We start from the raw sequence: 10967 nt of genomic DNA, 5'->3' as shown, positions 1-10967 counted from the left end.
ATTTGCCCAAAATGGGAGAACTTCAGCACGAAACTACTGGACCAAATTGTGTGTGTGTGTGTGTGTGTGTGTGTGTGTGTGTAGGAGCAGTATTAGAAGTCCATATTATATATGTTAAGGATGCAATTGTATGATCCATTGGAGGGCATCAAAGTTGCTTTAGGCTGGATTGGCTCAAACCCCATGGTGTTAGAGTGGAGCTCTGATCTTGGAAAGGGAGTTTTGACAGAGCTCCAATGTTGGATATTCCAAGCCCTCCTGGTCCCCTGTCCTGCTCACAAGTCAGGTGGGAACTCAGACATGCTTCTGAGCATGTCTAAACTCCACCCTCCTTTCCCCCTCCCATTGGAAACAATGGAGGTAAAAAATTTAAGATATGTATGTGTAGAGTTTTCCAATGCCTTCACTACCACCCAGCAAGCCAGGAGATCCTAGCAGAATGTTGGATGAGGTGGTCAAACCACCTTTGTTCTCCCCCACCCCCATCAACACACACCAGTTAGGATTGCAGCCTAAATCATTTGAGGAGGTTTTTGGAAACACAAATGAGATTCAAACCCCTAACAATAATCAATGTTACAAATGATAACCATATACAGGAGAAAAGAGGCGAAGAGGTCAGAAAAGAGATTTCCTTCTTCAAAACACTTGCAACTAAAATACTCTAAATATATGCACTACACATCATACAAATTGTGTGTCAATGAAACAAAAATTCTTGATAAGGCTGGTAGACATAGACTAAAAGAAATTCCAATAATAATAATAATAATAATTGCGGGGATCCAAGTGAATGTATCCATGTCCTTTTTAATAATAATAATAATAATTGACAGTTTTGGAATTTTTAACCATTCGGATTTGACATGTAAAAAACATCACAATTACGATATACAAATTCATCAGTTCTTCCGAAATCAATCAAACAAAACAAAACAAAACATAAAAACCCAGAAATGAAACCACATTGACACATGCAACATCAGGGTATTAAGACAGTTAGTACATTGCTATGAATCATTGTACACCTAACGTAGCCTGAACTGAATTTTTCTGTCCCTACTTTTAACCGCGATCACAAAAGGTCTTCCAAACAAGGCAAGCTCAACAGCCAGTTGGGTCAGTAAGGCTTCAAGCATTTGTTGTATTCCATTGTTTCTTAATAATAATAAAAAATTTGGGGCTTTTTTTTCTCGGAGTGAAAAAAGGCCATATACAACTTCTTTACTCTAGAGCAGGATATGGGTTTCTTCTCTTCCCATGCTTCCTTCAGGGAAAGCTTCTGAGGGCTACATCCCTGCGGTAGATGGGGCCAGAGGCAAAAGCCAACAGATCAATGAATGGAATTGTGATCTTTGTGCGATAAGCTTGTTTTTATACACCTTTGCACACCCCTCTTTATCCTCCATTCGGGTAAACAAGAGGCACCATCAGAGTTCAAGGATACACTTCAGTGAGGCAAAAACCCTCAGGGAAGATGTGAAATGGGGCTGCTGAGAGGTGTGGTGTGGGGAAGGGTCCCAGGAGACAGGTCCCCTGGTTTTCCCCACTTATGTAGATTTAAAGTAGAGAAACTTTCAAGGGCTCATCCAGGATGGCACTCAACCAGAGGTGCAGGAAGTGTCTCCGGGGAAGGGCAGAGATCTTTTCCAAAGGCATCTTGGGAAGCCAGCCCAAACTGGTCCTTCAACGTTGAGATGCCTACAAGGTTCCCATGGGAAGTTACTTATAGTTCAAGAGGTGTACTTGTGTGGTGCTGCAGGACATGCTGTGGCTTACCTTTTAGGACATGTATAGTAGCCATTTTGGACAGCAAAAACCTAGACCAGCCCTGAGAGGCATCATTGTGTGTCAAAATACCACACACTTGGGTCCAAAGTCTAGGGATTAGAAGCTTCCTGTCTCCACAGTTGAAGCTGCCTGGAAGGGCCCTTGAACACATCCTTTTACAGGGACCTGGTACAAACCTATTTATTTAATTCAAAGGTGTAGCCCAGCTGAGAGGTAGGTGTCTCCTACTAGGACATGGGAACATTCACACGAGCACTTCTCATACACTACAACTCTTCATAGCAAGATTGTATCCTTTCATTTGAGCTTTCCAGTAGAAAGCCATAGAGAAAATGTTCCAAAGATGTATAAAGCTGAGCTGTGAAAAGAACCTGGAACTGCACACACAGTCCTCAAAAAGTTAACCCCATGGAACTAAGAGAAAATAATGTGCCTCAAGAGCTTCTTTTAAACCCTTAAATTCCATTGATTTCAAAGAGACTAATTCTGGGAATAATATGTAAGTGTGTTGTCAGACATAAAACTAAACCATAGTTTAACATTACCCAAGACAAGCCCAGTTTATCATGCTGTCAGAACATGTGGTTTAGCATGCTGTGCAATAAAGATTAACAATGGTTCGTGAAAACATCCTATCTTTATAAACCATGGTTTAAAGTTGGCTTGTTTCCACTAACTATAGTTAAGATTAACCTGAATTTGTCTGGGTTTCAAGGATAAAGCAAGTTGTATTGTACTAAAATGCAAGTGGGAGCTTTCAAACTCCTCATGGTTGCACCAGAGGAAGCTCATAGTCCTGGGGTGGAAACTAGGCTTGCTGTTGTAATGCTAAGCTATGGTGCAGCACTTTGCCTGAGCCAGAGCTATGTCCTTACTGTGTAGTGAGAGAGAACCAATTCACTCTTCTGGTGTTACTCCTCAAATGCTACTTTCAAGGGTTAAACAAAATTGATATGATAAAAGAAATCTTTTTTAAAAATCCTCCTGGTTTTAAAGGCAGCTGAAAACAAGCTAGAGAGAGGAAGTGATTCATTGTGGTGGCCTTTTCTGCTCATCTTAAATCAAAACTCTTTGATGCTGTCCAAAACATCTAATACTCTTCAAGCCTGTGAGTTTCCCCCATGATAAAAAATGACTGCAATCCTATGCACAGTTACCTGTTCAATCTCATTGAACTCAGGGGGGCTTACTTATGAATGGGCATGTATGGGATTTTGCTATGAACGATTTAACCAGAGCCTAATCAGCAAAGCCAATGGTTTGTCGGTACAGTTAAAATTCCATGCCGAGTAATTCCGCTGTGGGGCCAGCAGGGCAAAATTAGGCAGAGAAAAGTATAAATCACACCCCCACCCCAATTTTAATTGCATTAGAAGTGCTAATATTTGTGAACACCATAAAGATATTCAGGCTCTCATGACCTGCAGAGATGATGCAATGCCATCTAACCTTACAAACTATTCTAAGAAATAAATGTTGCACATAGGGCAAAAATAGTTTCAGATACATTATAAAGGGTATTTTTAAAAAAATCCTATTGAAAGTTCTATAAAACAACTTCCAGAGGGAAGGTAAATATATTGAGTGACAAATTTCCATCTCCCCCACCCCACCCCGAAATAAGGTTTGGTACTCTTTTCATTTTGTATCCTACAACAACTTTGATATAACTCTCTGTTAAATCCTTTCTGTATGTCCTCTTATGCTGTAAACTCTATTTTGTGGTGCAGTGCAAAGTGGGTCTGCTAAATGTACATGCTTTGGACGGATCCTGTTCTGTAAAGCTCTTTCCGAAGCAACGCAATTAAGCATTTGCTACTCTAATATCGTGCTCACAAACAATTAACTTTTACATTTTATGTCTTTCCTTTTCATACAACAGTATGGTCCAAAAGGTATTTGTTGGGTGCATAATAATCTTGCACATGTCTTGCACAACTTTGCATCAGGTATAAACGGTAAAAACAGTGGTGCTACTGGACAACTGGCAGAAATAATACTTAAAAACTTGGATTTATTGCTCCGGATTTAACTTGCAGAACCACACTGTTGTGTACAAACAGTTACGCTCCATAGACGCTCAGACGTGATTGTCTCTTTGTGTCTAAACACACAAAATACAAGCTGCTATCTGTACAGTTTACAGTACTGAAACACATATATTGGAAAATGAAGTATAGATATGGTACTTTGTAAAGATACATTATTTTATAGCAGGGGTTTACCCAAACTTTTTTTTTTTACAGCCACTTTAAAAATAGACAACAACTTCACTAGTATAGCTAAATTACATCAAAGAAAGAATTGGTGTATTGAATGTGAGTCAACTGGCCAATTCCCCCAGGGTCCCAGATGTGGTGGTCTCCTGATAAGAGAGTGGCCCTCACGAGCTGGTTAGAGTCCTCTGGTATGGCGTGTTCCCTTATTTGGGGGGGGGGGGTCTTCAGAGAGGAAAACAAACGGTGGTAGCTAAAACTGGAACCAGTTGCTAAAAATGCAACTGGGTCATTTGGGGAAAGGTGGGCAGCAGTGGAGGGGGACGGACAAGTGACCGCAAGGAGGGTTTTTCTGAACAGCATGAAAACACAAGACAGTGAACGTGAACATGATGAATTAGGAGCTCAAACAGTACTATCTTATGTTCAGGCATTTCAGTGGGGAGAAACGTCTGCATTATCGCCGATGGGTTATTCAAAGTGGCTTTCCCTTCCCCTCTTACCCGGAGACCACCCTACTTCATAATTTGTTTTTTGTTTTTGAGGAAACCCCTATACATAAGTGAAAATAGTTATCTGAATATATTCTTCAGTGGTGGACTAAGCAGTTTCTTAAAACAAGACCTTAGCTTGCCATTCACTTCAGGCTGCCTTGAAAATAAGATAATACTACTGCTTAAAAGAACCATCGGAATGCTTCGGCGCTGGGAACTGGTGTTCTCTATAAAAAAAAGCAAGAAAACAAGTTAAGCTTTCTTTCCATTGTGCATTGTAAGATTTGTTCTTTCTTCTCATTCACCTGCTTTGTTTTGCTCTTGCCTTGACGTGTCAATCATGCTCTCCAGTTATCTAGGTATTATACAACACCTTGTGATGTTTTAATTATCCAAAGAAAAACCTCAGCTTAGCAAAGGTGCCATTTTAGTAATCAGGTTGTTTTTTTTAAAAAAAAAACTCCCTTTTATTTCACAACCGCTGTTGGAGGAACCGCTGGCAACCAAAGCAGGTTCCACCAATTGGAAACCAAACATCACCCTTCTGATGAATGTATATGTGATTGAGATGTATTTATTTATTTATTTAGCCATGGAAGCACATATTTGGTAACAAAAAAATTAAATGAGATAGTAATAGAGTCCCAGTATATGGTCTAAAAGCATATGAGTTTACAACCTTGCTGAAGCTAAGCAGGGCTGAGACCAACCAGTGCCTGGATGGGATTCCAAGGTGGAAGAAAGGTAGGATATAAACACATTTACAGCATAGCATTTAATTAAAAAAATAGCCAAAGACATCCCACTACACATCAAAACAAAGGAGTTCTGTGGCAGCTTAAAGTCTAAAGGTTGGAGCTAGACTTACAGTACCATCCTGACCATGTCGACTCAGAAGGAAGTCCTATTGAACTCAATAGGGCTAACTCCCAGGTAAGTAGGGCTAGGACTGCAGCCACAGGCATGCATAGAATAAGTCAATTGAAATCCACAGGACTTCAGTTAGTCATGATGAATTTAAGTTCCCCTGATTCCAATGGGTCTACTCTAAGTATGATTAAATCAAGATCCATCACTGAGAAACTTATTGTAGCATGAGCTTTAGTGGACTTCAGGCTTCAAGCCTAAGGGATTTTTTTTTTGTTACTAAAACTTCAAGGTTCACCAAGTGGAGTCAGGTACAAAACTGCAGCTTGGAGGTAAAGGCAGGTGCAACATGCTGGCTCACCAATTACCTGTTGCACCCTATGAGCTAGATACTGTGATGACCTGAACATAAATGCACAAATCTATGTTTGAGCTACCACAGGTAAAAGATTCTAATGGTCACTTGATTTACGCAAAGACATGATCACTGGCAACCAGTTAATACTCATATTTTATAGGTAAGGAACGTGGAGGCTATGACATGGGTGATTAACCAATAGATGGTCAACCTTGGCAGAATTTTTTTAAACTTGCATTTTCACTTGCTATTGTTGAACCATTAGAAGTTGGCAGTCTACTGCATATCACCCCAAGAGCTGCCATTACATTCCAATCTTCCTTCTACCTGTACCATCCTATGTTGGATAAATGACAGCAAGCTCATCTCATGGGAAAAAAAGTTCACCTTTGAGGTTGTTTTTGCAATAGTCTGCTATAGTCTAACACAGCAACTTTCCTACAAAGTGAATTCCCCCCCCTCTCTCTCTCTTCCTGCTTTCAGAAGTTAACCCAAAACTTTTACAAAATGATGAAGGTGACAGTATTGTTGTGGTATATAGACCATGATTGTTCCCTCTCTCATTCTCTCTCTCTCGCTCTTTTGATAGCTTGAGAGATTAGGCCAGTGTATTCGCAATCGGTCACCTTTATTTTGTCACCCTCTCATACAGCCCTGTGTGCATTATAATGTGTACTTGGAAATGTCCATTCGCTTCTCTGGATGGAACAGTTAAATGTTGCATCTGGAAAGGCTAGATGCTAGAGAGAGAACAGAGTTTCTGCATTATGGCAGCATGAAACTTCTTATGTCATTGTGCTACAGGGAAAAGTAGTATCTGAAGAAAGAAAGAAAGAAAGAAAGAAAGAAAGAAAGAAAGAAAGAACCTTCTTTTGCACAACTTGATTAGCATAATAAGCAGTCCAGCAGCAGCAATAGCACAACAACAACACACCATCCAAGATTACGAGATTGACTAAAAGGCTGTTGAGCTCCCTCAGTCCCCAGAGCACTGGTCACCAAGTATGCTGGCAAACATTCTTTTCAGCCTTATCTGGTTTTAGCTCTGCTGAGGCTTGCCTACATCCAGTTCCCAATCACAGGGAGAGATCAAGTAAACATTAAGACTGCAGAACCTCAGTGAAATGAAAACAAACATCAGAGCTGGGTATAATTAACATATTGACATCCTTTCACTACAAATTGAAAGAGGGGGGCATAGCTCAGTCGTACAGCACATGGTTTACAGAAGCTCCCAGGTGCCAGCTCTGGCATCTTCAGCTAGGGCTGGGGAAGACCCTCTATGGAACCCTGGTGAACTGCTGCTAGAGTAGGCCCATTGCCTTAGCTAGGTACAGCAATGGAACTGTTTCCCTATAGCATCTAGACCAATCGACCATAAGGCACCTTCCTATGTTCCTATGATAGAATGTAGACATACCCAGAAGGTCCTGGGTAGATGACAAATAATCACACATTACTACTCTAGATATAAGCTCTTGACTTGGAATGCAATTCTGCTTATGGTTAGGCCACTTAAATCCCCTTGAGTTCAATGGGATTTAAGGAGCTTAATTGTGTGCAGGATTGCAGCCCAGGGGAATACTTCAAGTCTTAGTGACTTATGCAGGTCAAAGAGTTGGATTTGTACAGGGTGGTACATGAAGCTGGTGGGATACAGGCATGCCTGAAGCAAAGCAACTGCTCATTCAGCAAACACCACCACCCGCAAAAAAGAGGGTGGGTGTGGGAAAGAAAATAGACAGTGAATTTGTGTCCATTTCTGTTTGTTCCTGAACAAGATCACTTTGAAGCAGTGTGGCACCTGCTTGTCCAAAGAGCACCACTGATAATTCCAACAAGTAACAGAGCCACAAGATAGTAAGCTTTTGCTTAGAGTTCTTGTATGGATGCCTCTGTCTGCACCCCACTCTCCCCTTTCTTTTAAAACACCAGCATTAAGGCCCCTTCTGCACTATACAGTTGAAATATCCCTTTAAATAGTAATGGTTTCCTCCCCAAAGAATCCTGGGATCTGTACTTTATTAAGGGTGCTGAACAGTGATGGATTTACGTATAAGCTAAACAAGATATAGCTTAGGGCCGCACTCTCTTGGGGGCCTCCAAAAAATTTAAAGGAAAAAAACCCTGGATGTACATTTCCAAAATATAAGATAAAAAAAACCTACATACAGCAACAGTGTTTTGTGTTGTATAGACTCCAATTTGTTATGTGCAAATGGCTTTAGATACCTATTAGGTCCATAAATTACCATATAGCATATATTCAACACAAAAAAACGGTGACAATTTGTTGTTGACAAAGGACAGCTGGACATATAAAGGGCCCCATTATATCTTCAGTAGCTTAGGGCCTCATCAAACCTAAATCCAGCCCTGGTGCTGAAACATACACAGACCTACAATTCCCAAAGTGATCTAACAATCAATCCCACTTCTCAAGGCACTCTGGGAATTGTACCCCTATGAAGGGAATAGGGGATCTCCTAACACCTCTGAAATGTCTCTAATATGATCTTGTAACTTTTGAGGTGGAGCTAAATAGAAAGCCCCAGTAAATACTTTTCAGTGTTTCCCTGAATCAGTAAAATTTTGTGGGGTAAATGCTAGCTGTCCTAACTTACTTCTAATATGTAACTCTTTAATAACCGATATGGGGGGGGGGAGATATATTCCTTAAAATGAGATATCCAGCAGTTGTTCAAACATAAGGTCAAACCACGGTTTTGTGGTACATGAAGAAACCTGGAGGAACCTTGTGCCTGTATGCTCTCCTCGCCTCATGGGGAGCAATTCCCTGATGCTCAGTCCTGGTTTCAGGCAAATCAGAGTTTGCCAGTGTCTGATCAGTGAAACTAAGGTTTGCACTAAGCAACAAACCAGGATCAGGCAGCAGGAAATTATTGCACAGGAGGAGACAGGAGGGGAGAAGAGGTGTGTGCATTTAGGGTTCCTCAAGGTTCGTTTGCATAGCACCAAACCGTTGTTTGACATTATGTCTGAAAGCAACCAGTAGGTTAAAAGGTACATGGATCCTTAGTCCATTCTAAAATATATGTAGACTAATTAGGTATTTTTAATACTTTATGGATTACATAATTTATAGCCTCCCTTCTGCCTCCAAAATTAGGGCACTCAGGTTGTCATACATCATCTGTTGTAACATTGTGCCCTTCATATGTTTTTGGTCTGCAGTTGTCATTATCCCTGACCATCTACCATCATCTACCCTGATCATCTACCTGGCCATGGTAAGTGAGGCTGATTAGAGTTGCAGTGCAACATCTGGAGAGCATCACAGTGGCTACCTCGGGATACATAAACAGAAAATTAATTAATGATCAATAATACACTATAATTAAGTCAATAAGAAAAACAATATTTAAAAGACAGCAGATTAAATGGAACCGTCAATAATTAGAGAAACAGAGAGCATCAATGAAACAACAGATAAATTAAAAGCTTATTGGAAAAGCAAGGTCTTCATCCAGCAGTGGGACACTGGGAAAGAAGGAGACAAGGAAACCTCCCAGGGGGTTCCGTAGTCTGGATGCCATGACAAAAAGGACCCGTTCTGCATCCCAAGCATACCTCAGAATGTAACATAATGCACAGAAGGGCTGCCTCAGATAAACAGATATGGAGATTAAGACAGGGCCCAGAAGCCCATTAGACATCATGGTATTAAGTTATTTAGTGCTTTAAAGGTGACAGTAACCAGGACTTGGAATTGTGCACTGAAACAGACTGGTGGCCAATGGGGCTGGTAAAACAACGGAGCGGCATGCTACTACAAAAGCATGGCACCACACACAGCATTTGGTACTGCTGACATTTCCAGTCTTCAAAGGCAGCCCCATGTATAACATGTTATAGTAATCCAGTCTCCACATAAACAAGGCACGACTGTGGACAGGTCCACTCTTCTCAGAAACAGGAACAGTTGCCGCACCAGTCTAAGCAGAGCAAAAGAACTTCTGGCCACAGCTGCAATGTGGGAATTAAGTGCAATGCCAGTGCCAGACGCAGTTTTTGAGCCTCGTCTTTCAAGGGGAGTGCAATCATTTCCAGAAAAAGCTCACATCGCTGGGCCAGCCACCTTCCTAATCTAGAGCAGTTCTATCTTATCTGGGTGTTTGTCCACTCAGATAATGGTTTAGAAGCTCTCCCCAAACTGAGATGGAAGGGAGATACAGAACTGAGGGGCATTTGCATACTGATGACAGCCAACACCAAATCTCTGAGGGATCTCTCTTAAAGTTTCTGAAGGCCAAGGCATTGAACAGATATTCTTCAGCACCAGCCTTCTGAAATCTTATCCTCCAGGAAAGAATGGAGTCACTAATACAGTATCCTCAAGTCTCATCCCAGCAAGACAAACTTGAAGGGTACTGCAGTTAAGGAACGGAGAACTTGTGGCCTTCCAGATGTTGTTAGATTCCAACTCCCATCAGCCCCAGCCAATGGTCAGGGATGGTGGCACTTGTAGTCCAACATCTGGAGGGCCATAGGCTCCCCATACCTTCTATTGCAGGAGGCATTAAAAGCTGCTGAGAAGTCTAGCACAACCAGTAGGAATGAATTCCTCCTGTTCAATTCTTAGAGCAGATCACCCAAGAGGGCAACCAAAGGCATTTCAGTCACCAAACTGAGATGTAATATAGTGGACACGGGTGGCGCTGTGGTCTAAACCACTGAGCCTCTTGGGATTGCCGATCAGAAGGTCGGCGGTTCAAATCCCCACGACAGGGTGAGTGGGTCAGTATATTCTATCTCATCAAAGGAATCCTGGAGTTGTGTCTCAAACTCTGTTCAAGCACCTCACAGAAGAATGGAATATTGGATACTGAGTAGTAATTATCCAGTAAGATGGGATCTCAAGAGTGTTTCTTAAACAGAAGTCTAACCACTGCATTTTTAAACAGATTGTATCACTCTGTCTCTCAGGGAAGCATTAATCACTTATTACACCCACTGAGCCTGTCCTCTGTAAACTAGCCAGGATGAGCAGGGATCTAGGGCCTCATATCCTCTCCAGATTCTCAGGTTGCAGCTGAAAAGAATGCATAACAAAATAAGCAGCTATCAGAGGTATATTGACAATGAAGAATCCAAGTCAGAACAGTTATGAACCACTTTATCCACAAATTGGTCGCAGTGGACCAATGAGAATTTTTCCCATTTTGCTCAGGTGTAGCTTACATGGAAAGGCTCCACTTAGTTTACTACATTAGCAGAAGG

The 10967-nt window shown here is 41.4% G+C and overlaps 1 protein-coding gene across 1 annotated transcript in view; it reads right to left on the bottom strand.

Moving 5' to 3' along the window:
- Positions 1-790: 790 nt before the first annotated feature.
- CXXC4 (CXXC finger protein 4) overlaps positions 791-10967 on the bottom strand; it is a 51245-nt gene continuing 41068 nt past the window's right edge. The window contains exon 2 of the mRNA XM_053403921.1: positions 791-4728. Coding sequence (XP_053259896.1) covers positions 4684-4728 — 45 coding nt within the window. The 3' untranslated portion in view covers positions 791-4683. The remainder of the gene's footprint in view (positions 4729-10967) is intronic.

This window comes from Podarcis raffonei, chromosome 9 (genome assembly GCF_027172205.1).
Source record: "Podarcis raffonei isolate rPodRaf1 chromosome 9, rPodRaf1.pri, whole genome shotgun sequence".
Lineage (NCBI taxonomy): Eukaryota > Metazoa > Chordata > Lepidosauria > Squamata > Lacertidae > Podarcis > Podarcis raffonei.
This window is presented reverse-complemented; position numbering and strand designations above follow the sequence as displayed.